The 16526-nt window shown below is 50.9% G+C and overlaps 1 protein-coding gene across 1 annotated transcript in view; it reads left to right on the top strand.

The window, feature by feature from the left end:
• CAPZB (capping actin protein of muscle Z-line subunit beta) overlaps positions 1–16526 on the top strand; it is a 138578-nt gene that overhangs the window by 58969 nt on the left and 63083 nt on the right. The window contains exon 2 of the mRNA XM_061148052.1: positions 9990–10079. Within this exon, the coding sequence (XP_061004035.1) occupies positions 9990–10079 (90 nt within the window). The remainder of the gene's footprint in view (positions 1–9989; positions 10080–16526) is intronic.

Here is a 16526-nt window from a genome sequence, read left to right as displayed (position 1 = left end):
CACACACACACACGACACACACGCACACACACACCCCCATAGCTTCATACGCTGTCAGAGTGCTCACAAACTGGGACGGTGACTCTGGACCCAAGTGTTTGAATCTGCAACTTATTTCTTCTCTCACAGTTGGGGTTTTTTCCTGTTGTGTTTTGTTTGTTTTTTAAAGACAAACAGGCTTCTGATTTCCCAGCCCATAGCAGATGAGGGGAGGAAATGTAGCTGGTGGCCTGACAGAAAAGGTAGGGAAATTTAGAATGCAGACCTAGAGCGTGTTCCAGGCATGGGCACTCCTCACGGTGTCCCTTTGCCGGTGAGAAACGGTTTGAGCACATTCATGCGTTGTCATCCGTGTAGAAGTGTTGTAGAGGGAGCCCCCTCTCAGGATTAATGGAAAGTTGGTTCGTTCCTGCCTCGGGGTGGGCTCAGGAGCCGCTGCAGAGACCGAACCTGAGGGAGCTGAGCCCCTCACACAGGAGGCCTGTGTGAATCCGGGGTGCGAGTTCGAGGCTTCCTGACCTGGACGCAGACGGCCAGCTGGGCCTTGCTTGTCCGGAAGCGTCGGGAAGGAGGCTGCCGGGTCAGCTCTGGCCCTGCTCGTTGGCTCACCAGCCCCTCTCGGCCAGGGACCGCGTCTCAGTCGTTCAGCTCGTGCGCCGCTGCCTCCCGTCACGCAGCGGTGGCTCAGGGCCAGAGCCAAGTGGAAAGATGGCCCGGGTGTGGGAGAATGCTCTCGCCACGCGACCCGGGGCAAGTGTTGGTTCTGCTGCTGACCGTGGGACCCTGCGCAGCTTCCTCTGAGCCTCAGTATCTGTCTGTAAAATGAGGGGTCAGGCCTTAGATGAACTTGGAAAGTCTATCTGGATCTAAATCCCTGTGATCCTGGCAAAGCTTTTATTGTTTTTAGATTTTAATTTAGTTTTATTTATTTATTTTTGGCCGCGCCGCTTGGCATGTGGGATCTTGGTTCCCTGCCCAGGGATCGAACTCACCCATCCACCCCCTCCCACCATGTTGGAAGTACAGAGCCTTAACCACTCACTAGACTGCCAGGGAAGTCCCCGGCAGAATTTTTTTTTTTTTAAGCAGATACTTGGGTTTATGTTTTCATGGTGATCAAAACAACATTGTCTCAAGGCACTGAACTGCTTCACCTTGAAATGGTTAATTTTATGTTGAAGATGAGCTTGACCCAGCAGTGAAGATTCTCAGCGGCCCCCAGAAGGGCGGAGGGAGGCCTGGTCCGCCAGATGGGCTTCCACTGTGGCTTTGCGGAGCTTGGTGTAGGGTTTTGGAATTCTCCATGGGAAGGCATGCCATCCGCAGGGATGGCCTGTGTGCAGTCGGTGAGCCGCCGCCCTCCAGGATCCGCTGTCATCACCACGTCCCTCCCAAAAGATTCAACCAGAGGGCACTCAGTCAGGGCAAGGAAACACTTTTTCTTCTTGTTAATCCAAACTGTGCAGTTTCCCAGTGACCTGCAGATGAGCGGTTGGCCGGGCCGCCCTGCTCATCTTCCCCACTTAGCCCCCGGCACATATTGTTCCCAGGCCACATGGCAGAAAACAGATTCAGCTTTTAAACAGAGTTGCCTGTTGGGTCACAGATTATACAAGACAAAAACCACGGTGCCCTTAGACTCCATAAACTTGTAATAAATCAGCCTGGGCTCCAGCGAAGTTGGCCTTTGTGTTGTCTGTGAAGTATTTGCTTAGCCTCTTGGGAATGTAAACGAGGGAAGGACTTGATGAATTTAAGAACCAACTATAAAGACCTTGAAGCTTTGGCTGGTTGTTTATGTATAGACAGATGCTGTTGAGTACAGATCGGGCTCAACCAGTCCCTGCAGCAGGCCAGGCGGGGCTTCTGCTCAGAGAGCAGAGCAGTTTGAAGTTCCTGCGTTTCCTTGGAATTACAGACGCTGTTTTAAAAGGGCGCACAGTCACACACACTGGTGAGGCTGCGGCATCATCAGGTTGGGGGGCAGAGGGGCCCTGCTGGAAAGCTCAGGCATCTCAGACCCCTCGTTTCTAGTAGGTTCCCTGACCTGTCTGTCCTGCCTCGTAATGTGGCCCTTCCGTCCTCTCCAGGCCCAGCCCCACCCCTGGTCACATTGCATCCCTGCAGGCACCACGGGCCGCCTCCTGCGTCAGTTACTGTTGCCGTCTCACAGAACCACTCCAGAACCTGGTGACTGCAAAGAGCAGCAGTCACACGTTATCTCCATTGGTTCCAGGGGCCAGAAATTCAGGAGAACCTCGGCGGGGCGGGTCTGGCTGTGGAGGCCTGGAGCCCCGGGGGCTGCCCGGGGCCCTCCCCTCCCCTGCGGGTCTCTTCAGGTGGACGATCTTCATCTTGTGCCCGGCGGCTCCTCCTCACAGCACGGCTGCCGGCCTGAGTGTTGAGCAGGCAACGAGGAGGATGAATGATCTTTAATGGCTCAGAAATGACCGAGGTCAGCCCCGCTGATCATAGGAGTCAGAAAACTCCCCATTCCGCGGGCTGGGGGCAGGAGGAATGGCCGAGGCACGCTGTAAGAGGGGCGGGGGCTGGGAGAGCTTGTTCAGGCGGGCTTTTGGAAACTCTTGCCTGCTTCGTTCTCTAAGACACGACAGCCTCCCTCTCAGTCCTCTGTGGGGAAGGCTTTGGGGGCTCCTCATCCCTCCCGGAGGAGCAGGTTTTGGAGTTTTAAAGGCCAAGCAGAATGGCACAGAAGCTGTACTTAGGAAGTCGACAAACGCAAAGCTGCTGGGAGCACTGAGGTTCCATCTGTTCCCTGGAGCCTGCTGAGAAAACCACTGCCCTCTGGGGTTTGGGCCAAGCCGGCCTGACCCCTCGCTCCTCCGGGCCGGGCCACACCCCTCCCAGCCTCTCCTCCGCTTGCTGCACCCATGGTCTCCGCGTTGGCCCGGGGCACCCTTGCTCGGCCAGTGATGACCGGTCATGGACACCCTCCCCGCTTTCTGAGGAGTCTTTGGTGGTTCCCGGCACCGCTCATATGCATGTTTACTCCAGGGTTTCTCATTCTTGTGGATAGAGGCGTTTACTGCATTAAGCTTTGAGCTTATCCTGTTTAGGACACGTCCCGCTCTCTGCACCCCCACTGGGAGGTGGAGCGTTGTTGCTAATGATTTCCGAATTAGTCTTTGCCCTTGGAGTTCCTGCAGCCGGCCAGGTTCCACTGTGAGCAAATGCTTGGCGGCACCACCCAGGGCCTGAAAATCCCACAGAAGATCTCTTCAGCTGTAGTGTTTTATTTGACTTGCTGTCCTGAAAAACTGTTCTAGTCTGTATTAGCAGTTGTTTTACTTGTCATAAGGTGATTTTAAGCAGTTCATGTGTTTCTTCAAGTCGTGTGAGAAACTGGCAGAGAGTGAAAACATGCTCTCACTGTTGATTCTGAAAAAACACAGCCACGGATGTAAACCAACGCCTCGAGTCTCACCAGGGTAAAGCGGGGTGGCTGTCCCCTCTGTATGCCGTCGTCGTCTGTGTGGATTTTGGCTGCACTGTAAGCTCCTGGAGACAGGGACCTTGTCCACCGTTCAGTGTCAGAAGTAGTGCTTGTCACCTCGGAAACACTCAAATTATTAAACAGCTAATTGAACGGGTAAAGAATTCCAGAGAGTGATGCGAAATGGTCATTCTTGTCCTTTTTACCTTTCAGCCTGGAAAATGCCACCAGTGGAAGGGGGAGCTGGGAAAGCTCCTTTGATGAAAGGGAAGTGTGTCTAGGACCAGATAGGATTTCGAAGGAACCATCTTGTGGAGAACCCTTGGTCATGGGGTGACAGTGCACAGAATAAATAGCCTGGAAAGCCTAGGAAAAGGATTGGTTCATGACGAAGTACACATGTGTGCACACAGGGTACCGTGAGCTGCCTCGTCTCTGCAGCCCCTGTGTCCCCTTGTCGTGGACCTCACACTCGCCTCGTGATCCAGTGCTCTTCTCTGGCTGGTTCCTCGAGGGTCGGGACTAGGTTTCATTCCCTGTGGCTGGTTCAGGGCACTCAAGACTCGGTTGTGGAGCTGAAGCCTAGTTTGCGGGCCTGCAGGGGCTGTTGAAGGGCAGGGCGGGTGCAGTGGGCGCATCTGCTCTTACCCTGGGGATGGTGCGCAGCCCACTAGAAGGAATCTTAGAATTCTCCCCCCAGATCCCAGGCCATGCGGCTAAGACAAAAGCAGAGCTCTCCTGACCCCACACTAAGGGCTGGAGGCGAAAGCCCCAAGAGGTCTTGAGCTCCTGCCCTGAGGGGAGATCAAAAAGGCGTCGCAGAGCTCCCTACCTGCTTCCTGCCAAGCTGCTGTGGTTACCCAGGTGGTGGTTGTGAAGGGATCGCACCCACGTCCCTCCGTGCCCTGGGCAAAGGCGAGGCGCTCAGCGCCCTGTCCTGGCTCTGGAGTCAGAGCAGGGTTGACGCGGGGTGGGGTAGGTTCCATGCAAGAACACCTTCCTTCCTCCCCTCCTCCTCAGGCTTTAGACTTCGAGCTCCTTAATCCCAGGGCCTGTCCTTGGTTGCTCTTTTTTTTTTTTTTTTTCCCCCTGTTACCTTTAAAAAATATTAAGTGAAATGAAACAGTGATAATAAAAAAGAGAACTCAGAAATCAACCCATGCATATATGGTCAATTCACTTTGCATAGAGGAGTCAAGAATGAATATACAATGGGAGTAGTCTCTTCACTGAATGGAGTTGGGGAAATTGGACAGCCACATGCAAAAGTCTGAACCTGGACCCCAGGCTTACACGGTACACACATCAGCTCAGAAATATTTAGATCCGTGATAGCTGTCAAGGACCATACTGACATATATGTAAGTTTAAGCATCCTGATATTATGAATATCCTTGAATCCATTATTTCATGCAGGACCTCGATGAATGTCAAGTTTTATTTTTCTCTCCTGGCTTTTTCTCTCTCTTCCGAATTTTGTATTTATCATTCCCTTGTCTTGGCAAATGAGAAAGCAAGCCTTGCTGTGTTAGTTTAAAGTGTGTGTGTGTAAATGATGGAGAGTTCAGTAATCCTGGGCTTGGAGCTTTCTGAAAGTGGCTGCACCCTCTGTAGTGCTCTGGGACTTGCTTCCCCAGCCCCGTGCTCATTCTGTTTCTGAGGCCACTCTTGCTGCTTGTAGCTGTGGACTAGCCGTGTTTTCTTCATCCTCTTGTGCTATTTCCTGTTTGGACCTCTAAGGATTTGGGATGACTCCCAAGCAAAGGGCTCCAGTTAACTATAATTTAAAATTTTTTTGCAAGCTGTCATTAAGTTTTCCCATGTTGCTTGGCTTTATGGGAAGCTTTTTAGTCATTTACTAATTTAATGACAGTTAGACATCCTTAGCCTTAGAAATTTGTAGTGAGTATTTCCTATTGAGATTGTTAGGATTAATGCAAAATACAAGTTAGATCATTTTGCAGCAATAGTTTAATGCCTTCAAACTCAGTACGGTCAGAGGACTGTCCAGAAGGGAAGTCTTCGTGCTTCACCTTGGGGGGTGAGCGCTGTGGTCAGCACATCGCGGTTGGGGGCATGTGGACAGGCTCCTTGGAAGCATGAAAACTGTGTCTTTTCATGTTGACCTTTTCTGGCCAAGTTACACTGTTCCTTTTTCTAGATACTCAGCTTCTAGTTAATCCCTTCTGAACTTCCATTATGTCTGAATTAAAGATTCAGTGTAGCTCGACTTACATCTAAAAACTTTCCCTTGTTCTCAGGAATATTGTTAAAATCTAGTTGAGACTGTTTCCAAAGACCAGACGTTGTAGGGTTATGGGTAGTCTGTGAGTTAGAATTGTATATAAAATGTTCTGTGCGTGTGCAGTTTTCCGGATTCTTCACTTTAACCAGAGTCTGGGAGTTTGTAATTCCCCAGAACAGTTCTTTTAAGCCGCGGTTTCTCCAGCTTGGCTTTGCCGACCTGTTGGGCCAGGTCGTCGGGGTCTCTCCTGTGCAACGCAGGATGTTCAGAAGCGTCCTGGGCCCTATCCTGTTAGGTCCCCTCATGCACAGTGATGACAACCGAAAATGTCTCCATACGTTCCTCTTGTCTCCCAGGGGCTGTGGGGAGGGCAGAGTCAATCCCAGTTGAGAAACGCCAGTTCATTTTTTTTAAAGAGCAGTTTTAGGTGCACGGCAAAGGTGAGCAGAAGCTGCAGCGATTTCCCCTGCACCCTGGGCCTCTGCCGCTGTCGGCATCCCCCCACGAGAGTCAGAGCTGACGCACCTGCCCTGTATTATCATCACTCAGAGTCCATGGTTTTCATTCAGGCTCACTCTTGGTGGTTGTACATCCTGTGGGTTTGGACAGATTTGAAATGACATATCCCCCTGATGCCTGCACACAGCACCACCAGCAGGCAGGCTGGTCAGCGTGTGTGTGTGTGTGTGTGTGTGTGTGTGTGTGTGTGTGTGTGTGTGTTGTGTTTTCACTGAGTCCTGTCTAACTCTTTGCAACCCCCATAAACTGTAGCCCTCCAGGCTCCTCTGTCCATGGGATCTCCCAGGCAAGAATACTGGAGTGGGTTGCCACTTCCTTCTCTAGGGGATCTTCCTGACCCAGGGATCGAACTCACATCTCCTGCCTTGTAGGCAGATTCTTTACCACTGAGCCAGCAGGGAGGCCCTGAGTGACACGTGGCTGCCATTATCTCCATTATATATAGTATTACATATAGCATTATATATATAGTATTATATGTAGTATATATTATAGTTTCACTGCCCTGAAATTCCTCTGTGCTCTGCTGTTCTCATCCCTCTCTCCCAGCCCCTGGCAACCACTAATTTTTTTTTTTTTTATTGTCTCTGTAGTTTTGTCTTTTCCAAAAGGTCATAGCTGGATTCACACGGCATGTAGCCTTTTCAGATGAGCTTCTTCCACTTAGTGGGCGTGCAGAATTTGTCTCCTGCATGTCCTTTCATGGTGTCATAACATCCCATTGTCTGTATGTGTTACGCAGTTTCTTCATCCACTCACCTCTGAAGCCATCTTGGCTGCTTCCAAGCTTTGGCAATTATGAACAAAGCTGCCATAGACAGTTGAGGGCAGGCTTTCGTGAGAACCGTCATCTCCAGCGTGACTGCTGGGTTGTGTGCTAAGAGCATGTTGAGTTTTGTAAGAGACTGCTGAGCTGTCTTTGGAAGTGGCTGCACCATTGTACGCATCCTCCGGCAACGAGTCAGAGTTAACTGTGATGCCACGTTCTTTTCAGCTTTTGGTGTTAACAGAATTCTGGATTTCATCCATTCTAATGGATGTGTAATAGTATCTCATTTTACTTTGTATTTCTCTGGCGACGTGTGATGTTGAGCATCTTTTCTGTTTACCATCCGTGTGTCTTTTTTGATGAGACATCTGTTAAGGCCTTTGGCCCATTAGTTTACACTTTTTAACTAGTCTGACTTGACTCATTCAGGGTTTTCTCTTCCTGCGTGGCCAAGGGAACACAGAGCTGCTTACAGAGTCCTGAGCAGCGAGCTTCTGTTGACAGCGGTAGGGGGGACTTCTGGGTTGGCTTGAGTGGGGCACATGGTATAAAATATTTATATTTTAGGATATTTTAGAAAATTGAAATATGTATTTGTGCACATAACACAAAAACACTCCCAATCAAACATGCACTGGTATGTATTATGCATTTCACAAGTATTCTCTAAATCATCCTGACAACTCTGTGAAGTAGATAGTATCCTCATTTTTGGATTATCAACCTTTAAAAATAAAATAGCAGGTTATTTTACCAGCAGAACGGACTTATTTGGGAATTGCGAAGAATTACAGTTCAGGAAGAAAATAGCAAAGTGTAGCAAACAAAGGGGAGGAACCTTACTTTATAGAGAAAAAGGAGGACGTTGAGAAGGGGTGCTTCGAAGGAATGGCCCCTGGAGGAAGGGGAGAGTTGGGGGGTTCGGGGTGGTGATGTTCCCCTGGGCTGGGCTTGCTGCTGGACAATGAGAAATCTTTCCTCCTCCTGGAATGGGAGGTCCTCTCTTCCTGTTGGAGTGTGTAAGTGGTGGTGTGTGCTGGTGCTTGAAAGCTCCCCCTTCTGGCCACCTGGCTTCATTTTAAATGTAGTGTCATTTATTCCCCTTCACAGGATGAATAGATGTCCCTGGAGGTTAAGAAAATTGCCCAAGGTCCTAAGTTAATGAAAGGCAGAACAGAGCACCGAATATAAGTCAGCAGCGTCAAATCAGTTCATGTGTGTGTTCTTGACCCTAGAAGTACTAAAATGTCTTCCACGTCGGTGGGCAAGACCCATGTCCCGTGGCCTTGGCTGGCATAGAAGGCCTAGGACGCATGGGGAATACCTGGTCGCCGGGAAGTTTCACTGAGCCAAACAAGTGCAGTAAGGTTTCTGCAGTGTATGATTGTCTCTGCAGAGTATAGCCTGTTTGTCGTGTCTCAGAATAAATTCTCGTTGATAACCATCTTGAGCCAGGGGACAGGTTTTGTGTTTTTGTTTTCTTTTTTACAGCCTGCTGTATATGCTGTATCGATTACCTGCCTTCGGTGAGCATACGCGTTCTGTCTCTGGGTGGATATAAAGCGGGTCTTTGTCCCACAGCCTGTTTGTGGTTGATGTACACGGAAGTGCAGGTGGTCGGATTCAGAGTTTATATTTTATTACTGTCAGATGTAGCATTTCCAGGATTACCTCGTATAGTTTATAAAGATTCTGGAGCTTGTTGATTTAGGGCTTTCAGAGATCCTGAGGTGGGTCTGAGCAGAGCAGATTAAGGTTGCAAATCAGACGGTGCCCTCTGGTGGGTTGTGTTGGGGGCCCCACCTGCCTCACTTGGACTTGCTCGCATCGCATGCAGTGGTCGTCACCGTCTTCCCAGGCCCGCCTGTCTCACCTTCCTTCTGGCTGCTCCTCCGGAGCCCTGGCTTCCTTCTGCGTTAGAGCCCACTGCGCAGTGAGTTAACACTTCGCACTCCCCCGGCCTCACCCCGCATTCAGCTCCTCCCTCCCTCCCTCCCTCCGTGGCTTCTTGCTCATTTGCAGTGCCTGATGCGGTGTGTGTATCTCTTGACTGCGCTGGGTCTTCACTGCTGAGCGGGCTGCTCTAGTTGTGCTGCATGGGCTGCTCATCGCAGTGGCCTCTCTGTTGTGGAGCGCACGCTCTCAGCACAAGGACTTCATAATTGCGACTCGTGGGCTCAGTAGTTGCGGCTCCCGGGCTTAGTTGCTCTGAGGCATGCGGAATCTTCCCCGATCAGGGATCGAACCTGTGTCTCCTACATTGGCAGGTGGGTTCTTTACCAGTGGGCCATCAGGGAAACCGTGCAGTGTGAATATTAAATAAAGAGAGGAGTGTGAGAGCGAGGGCAGTCTTTGTCCTTCTGGCCCTGCGGAGCACCGACCCCAGTTTATGCCCTTGTCCACCTGGCCAGCGGGAGGGAGCTCTTGACTGGAGCTGTTTCCAGTCTTGGTCTGTTTTGCAAGGGCCTGGCACCTGGGAAGGTAGGCCCAGCCTCGGATGAATGACTGTGGCTCTTAAACATTGGCGCACATCTTGTTTTTTGCCCTTTTCTTGTCCTTGGCTTGGAGCTCATCGGGGAACCTCTCCTGGTGACATGTCCTGACTGTCATGGCCAAGTTATAGCAGAGAACAAAGCGTGACCTGCTCCTTGAGCCTTCTCACTGCAGAACCAGTTGGGAGTCATGTATCCGCCGGTCTGTCGAGGTGGAGAAGGAAAGTGCATGAGACTTTGACACGTGTGTTGAGCAGAGCAGCTTTCCGAACTCCTCAGCCCCCTTCCGCAAACATAACTACCTTTCGAATCCTCCACTTGAGACAGATGCTGCCGTGCTGGAGGGCCCGGCCGGTCTCCCACCCAGGAGCCGTGGCAGAGGGCCCGCTGCAGGCTTATCTGCTCTCAGGATACCTGGGCAAGCTGCAGCTGTCAGAGCGCCTTTGAAAAAGGGGGTTTGGTGTTTCTATCGGCAGAATGACTCAGACACTCCTGTTTGTCTCTTGGCAGAGTGATCAGCAGCTGGACTGTGCCTTGGACTTGATGAGGCGCCTGCCTCCACAGCAAATCGAGAAAAACCTCAGTGACCTGATCGACCTGGTACGTACCTTGTTTGTACGGTTTCATTTGGGGCTGGGGCCGTACTAGGCCTTTATATACCTTGTTCCACACGGAGTTCAAGTCACACAAGACGCCTCCTCTCCAGCTAGACGCCACCACTGACTTAAGAGGCTCCTCCGGAGAGGAGATGAGTTTCCTCTGACTGTCATTCTTTCTGTGCAGGCTGTTTTCATAAAGCCAAGATAGGAGCTCTGAAGTCAATACTACTTACCCCCTTCCCCCTGATGCCTTGTTTCCACTTTCTAGACATTTACAGGTAGGCCCGGGGAAGCAGAGGCCACACACACCCAGGAGGACCTGGCTGCAGGCTGTGCTAGGCTCTCTGCCGCTGTGCACGTTTCTCCAGCCAAAGCAGGACGAAAGTCTAGCTTCCCAAGTGCTCCAGTGGCTTCACTTCTAGCTCGAAATGACACAAAGTGCAAAACTGGGCTTTTAAAGAGCTCATCACGTCTGTTTTTAAAACATTTATTTGTATGAGAACAAATGATACAGAGGGGAGCATTTTTAGACAAATACTTTCTGTATTGAAAACTCTGGAAAAAAAAAGAAATCTGTTCCTCTTCAGCATAAGAAACAATGCAATTTCAACACCAGATCATAAAAAATGACTTCACTGTGGAAACTTTTGGGATTTTCTGACAGTATTGATTGGAGTGGAATGCAATTCTATTTAGATTTCTTCTTTGATTAGTAAAACTATTTTTAAAATATTATATGTATATAGTTAACTGAGATATCACAAAATGATGATTTTGTAATGAGATTTCAAGGTAATTAAATATGTGTATTTTTTTAAAAAGTATTTGTTTATTCATGTATATATGCATTCATGGAATGACTCGTCTCAAAATGATGCCAGAGATTCACTGGCACCATAATGTTATTTGAAAATGTTCAAAGTATTCAAAAAAAACCTATAAAACTGTGAGAAATCATGAAAAGAAGTCAGATAAGATCAAGAGCCAGCTGAGTTGCTGGATCACTTGGCCGGCAGGTCTGGCCCCAGGTGGCAACCTGAGCGTACCCCGATCAGCCTCTGTTCTTGTCAGTGTCCCCCAGCTTCTCAGAGGGGTGATCAGTTGCCAGCTGTTGCTCATCAGTTAGATGTCTTTTAAAGATAGTAGCTTTAAAACTTGTTCATATGCTGTAGTGATATATTTAGCTCCATTGTATGCATTCAGAACAGTTTTACTAGGGAAGAACATTATTGCAGGAGACTCAGGTCACTCACAGATAAAACTCTTGCCAGCAGTCCGCAAGGTCCATTGTGAGCTGTTTGTCAGTTTATAGAGACATAGACCCCAAGAGAAAGGCAGCTGTGTGGACAGAGGCAAGCTGCTGGGTGGAACTGTGAGCTTGCTACCTCTTCTGTGTAATAATTCAGGGAGGGAGGAGAAGCGTTCTCCAGGAAGAGAGCTGTGGTGAGGAAGCCCATTCCAGCTGCTCGTGATGGAAACGGGGAAAAGGTGGCCGGAAACGGTGGCAGGCCCTGGCCGGGCAGTGAGTCATTTCAGATGAGTGTGAAAGGACAGAAGCCTGGATTGCAGTGCACGCAAACTCCCCATGTGCTTGGCATCAGGGGTCCCACACCCGGCACCTGGTCAGGGTGGCCTTCGTGTACAGACGAGGTCTGCCCAGCGCGCCCTTTGCTTCTTGCCCTGTGAGCTCTGATTCTCTGGGGCTTGTTTTCAGATTTCTCTGGGAGTGCCGTACATTGGGAAGTTCTATGTGAAAGATGCTAATTTTTAAACATTGGCTCAGACATTGGATGGGCGTGTGAAATGGGAGTCAGAGACACGGTCTTTGTTGGGAAGTGGTAAAACATGAAGTTGGATGGGTGGGAGGTGTCCTTGGAAGTCACCGGGGGGCTTGGATTTGACGTGGCATCGTCACCGTCACCCCACGTCCTGTCCCTTGTGGGCGGTGCATTGTCCCGAGCGCTTTCTCTGGCGTGGCCTCGGTTAACTCTCGGCAGTCCCGTCGGGTCGCAGCACACGAGGCAGGCTGGGCCGTGCCGCGCGGCCTGTTTTCCTTGGAGAGGTCTAACTGGCCAGCTCTAACCGGGGGTGGGCAGAAGCCACGGGTAGGACCGGGCCCCTCAGCTGGTCAGCCCGGAGGCCACACTGCTGCTCCTCCGCTGAGCGTCACGGCGTGCCCGGCTACGTGTCGATTCAGCTTGCCAATGTAGTTATTACTGTGTTTTAGAAACAGACCAAACATAGAAGTCAGAAATGATGAGCAGATTGTTTTCTCAGTAGAGTCTTCGTGGTGTTCCGCAGGCTGTTTTGTTCTTATGGCAACTGAAGTGTTTTCCTCCAGCTGTGTCCTGTCGTGCTGACGCCCCCATCCCTGTCGCAGAGATGAGTGTGTAGCCGCTTTGGTGGAAACCTGGTCAGTGGGTTCCTGAGCCGTATAGACCAGCTCTCCCTGGGCTCAGCAGGGAAATTGCAGCGTTGATGGTGAATGAAAGAGTGAGTCACGTGCCACCCTTCACCTTGGCCAGATGACGCCCCGCCTGGGGGTTAGTTTGCAGAGGGCGCTGAGGCCCAGGTGAGGTCCCGCACTGTGAGGCCCCTGCTGGGCCACGGGGAGGAAGCGGCACCCAGAGGGCGCGGTCAGGGGCCACTGTTGTCCCACCTGCAGCGTTGTCTGTGGGATGTGACTGGAGAGGGGACAGAGGCGGGGGCCAGCAGCTAACGTTTGGCGAGCACGTCCGCGTCCCCAGGACTGAGCTGGATACTGGTTGTGTTATTTCATCTAATTTTCCAAAGAGAAAAGGGGCAGTTTTAAAATTCAAACCGCTGGGAATGGTCCCTCAGCCAAACCTTAGAGATCATAAGCTTTCGTCATCTGAGCAAGCGACTTGAGTGTATTCCAACTGTTTGTGAACTCGTAACTGTATATCGTTAATACCTGGTTCATCACTAAGCTTTTCAGTAGAGTCGTGAGATGTCCTCCTTGGCCTCTTTATGTCTGCGTTCACGCTATGCGTGGGCTTCCTGGTGGCTCAGCAGGTGAAGAATTCACCTACAGTGCAGGAGACCCTGCGGATCCAGGTTCGAGTCCTTCGTCAGGAAGGCACCCTGGAGGAGGAAAATGGCAACCCAGCCCAGTATTCTTGCCTGGAAAATTCCACGGACAGAGGAGCCTGGAGGACTACTGTCTGTGGGTCTCAAAGAGTCAGACACTGCTGACGCACGCACGCGCTGATTTTCACAACACCCCTCTAATGTACACGGGACCGCTTCTCCTTTGTTGGATGACTTAAACTCTGAGGAAGAAGCAGGGTGGTTGGTGCTGGGTGCCTTTACTTCATATCAGAGCCACAGATTTAACGTGGTGCTTCTTCCTTGTCTGTCTGTCTTACCTGTTTACGGGGGAAATGTTAAATAATTACTAATCTACAACATTTAAAACATAGACTGTATTATGGAAAATCATTTAAAGTCCACGTAATTAAAAACAGCCAGAAACTTGAAGACTGTTCTCTACAGGATGGCCACTTGGGATGCACAGCTCACTCTGGTCCACTGCTTCACTGGGCACTGGGGAGGCGCCTCTGTCCCCTCGCCCAGCTGTGAGGGGCCAGCCTTTTATTTTTAAAAATGAATTTTTTTTTTTAAACTTGCACCATTTTTTAAGTCTTTACCTGTTTGTTACAACACTGCTTCTGTTTTGTGCTTTGGTCTTTTGGCTTCAAGGCATGTGGGATCCTAGCTCCCTGACCAGGGGTCGAACCCGTCCCCCCTCCTGCGGTGGAAGGTGAAGGCTCCAGCACTGGACCTCCAAGGAAGTCCCCCGCCCCTTTTTAGTTTGAAGTGTGATGAGTGTTGAAATGGAAATGGAGCCTGACCGTGCACTGAATTAGGGTCTGATGAGGCATGCCTCGTTAAAACCCTATTGACATGCTTCAGAAACGCGGCCGAGGCCCCTACTGTGCACTATGATGGATTCGGCATTTGGGCAGGTTTTGCAGGTCCTGGAAGTCGCTTCCTTGGATGTTCACCTTCCGTCACTGCTGTTTTCCTTCCGTTTTCCCGGGCGGGACAGGCCTGTCTGTGTTGTTCTGTGTTTTTGTTTTTTCTTTCTAACTGGACGAGCAGAATTCCTTCATTCTTATTAGTCAGTCTGTGCTGGGTGCAGCGCCGTGGCCCTGAAGTTCACTTGCAGTTTCAGTTCCTCCTCAAAGCGGTAATTTGAGGAGACTCGCCCTGTCTTGAGCCCGTCTAGAATCCGTGTGTCCAGGCCTTTGTTCCCTGTAATCTGGGATCAGGCAGACGTTCTCAGAGCTGCTGTTGGCCCGGCCTGGCCCGGCCCGGCGCTCATCACGGCCCTTCCTCTCCGGCTCACCTGCCGCCAGTAATGACGGGGAGGTGGTGCTGTTCTCAAGAAAAGCCTCCAGCTCTTAAGGCTGAATGTTGGGATTTGCCAGCACTGCCCATGAAGGGAATGGCCTCACTTAGATGTCGGAGCCAGGGAAGTACCGGAATCCATCCGGTCCACCGGTGGCCTGATTCCCAAGCAGCATTAAAGAGACATGTGGAGGGTGCCTGGCAGCTTTGGGCCAAGGCAGCCCGATTTATCGTGCCAGGTCGGTTTGCTTTTTTCTTTCCACCGTCAGAGCTTTTGCTGCCTGGGATTATGATACGTGCTCTGATTGGTGGGAAATGACCTTCCTTTGCAGATGGCCAGAGCATCATTTTATTACATATTAATCCCATTGTGCGCGAGTGAAGCCAGCCGAAAGCCATGGTTAAGCTGTTTCAGAAATACCCGCAGGTCCATGTGGGCCAAGAATCACATGCCGTTAAGATGCTCCCTCGGCTTCCTCAACTTTGACCTTCTGTGGCTTTACTCTGCACACTGGCAGCAAGAGCCGAGACCTCTCCACTGGGGTGTATTTTGAGCCGTGAGCTGAGGAAGGAGTTTGTTTCTGCAAATGGGCACCCAGCAGGCTAGCCGTCCTTTGCCTTTTTAAGAGCAAACCAAAAATAGACCTAAATCTGTAACCAAGCAGGAACGTCTTTGCTTGCAAATGTCGGTCGCTTCATTTTTTAATTCCTCCTCCCTCCTTTGCTTATCGTCACCCAAAGGTCCAGCTTTTGGGTGTCCCCAGACTTTATTTACTCCAGGGAGGGGTTAAAGCACCCAAGCCATCCCCGCTCGGTCTGTGAGTTAGAGGTACAAGGGCCCGATGCTCTGACCAGGGAGTTGAGAACTTGATCGGTTTTCATTTCAGCATATTTCTTTTTAGCAGCCAGAACTGCCCTCCAGAAATAGAAGGGCAGCCTCAGCAGTACCTACAGTTCGAGCAGCTCCCAGAAACGGGCCACCTGCAGACACGCAAGGTCCGCGGGAAGATCGCCCTCGGCAGATGAGAAGGCTGGCCTGCACAGGGCGTACCTCTTGAGCCAGAGGGTGGAGACCTCCAGCTTGTGTTGGCCAGGACCCTGGAGCCAAGCTCTCACACCTCTGTGATTAAAACTGAGGCTACTCTTATTATTTAACAGTCATTAATATCACTGATTATCTATCCGACCTCTGCTACACTTTGTTAGTTTTCAGTCTTTAATAGTTGAACCCGTGAAATCTGGAAATGGTTTTCTCAGTGATAGCTGCGTGTCGTGAGAGCATCAAACTCAGTTCTGTCCCCAGGAGATGAAGCTGAGCCACCTTTGGGACCCTTAAGGCCAGGCGTGATCTGCTCCATCTGTGGCCAAGGCTGCCCAGGCCTCCCCGGGTTCCCTGTGATTGTCACTGTTTAAAACAGTCTCACGCCAGCATGCTTTCCTCCTTTCTTTCAAAGACGGCATTTAAACACGTCTTCTTTCTGAAGCGGTCTTAGACCTAGTAGGTGAAGGGGGAGTGGGTTCAGTCAGCGTTTCCCGAGCACTCCCTGCGAAGCTGACACTGCGCAGCTCGGGAAGAAGTGTGCTGCCTGTATCCCTCAGCTCCTCTGTCACGGGGAAGGAAACACGCAGGGACCCGAGAGCTGAGGGACGGTTTTGGATGGAGTTTCTCGCCCCTTTGGACTTGACCAGCTGATCAGCTCCGAGGACGCCTGTCCCGAGTTGCGGAACCGAGTTCTTCCTGTAAGCGTCTGACATCCTGGGTGCCAGACACCATTCTGGGTGCTGCGGGTGCAAGCCGAAAGGCCTGGCTCCACGGCGCCGACGCTTAATGAGGAACTCAGGGAGGTTTTCTGGGAGGAGGACGGCTTGGCTGCGCCAGCTTTGCTCCCTGTCTCTCACGCACCCCAGGAGGCACAGTCGTTTGTCTTCGCTGCTGAGTAACAGCGGTCTTGGCTCTTCAGGATGCTTGGCACTCTCTTCTCCCTCGCTGGGGCCACCTCTCCCCCCGCTTCTCAGCGTCCCTTAGGTTCTTTTCCCAAAGTTTCCCCGACAAAGTATTCCTGAGGAGAGCAAA

Source organism: Dama dama, chromosome 8 (genome assembly GCF_033118175.1).
Source record: "Dama dama isolate Ldn47 chromosome 8, ASM3311817v1, whole genome shotgun sequence".
Classification (NCBI taxonomy): Eukaryota; Metazoa; Chordata; class Mammalia; order Artiodactyla; family Cervidae; genus Dama; species Dama dama.
This window is presented reverse-complemented; position numbering and strand designations above follow the sequence as displayed.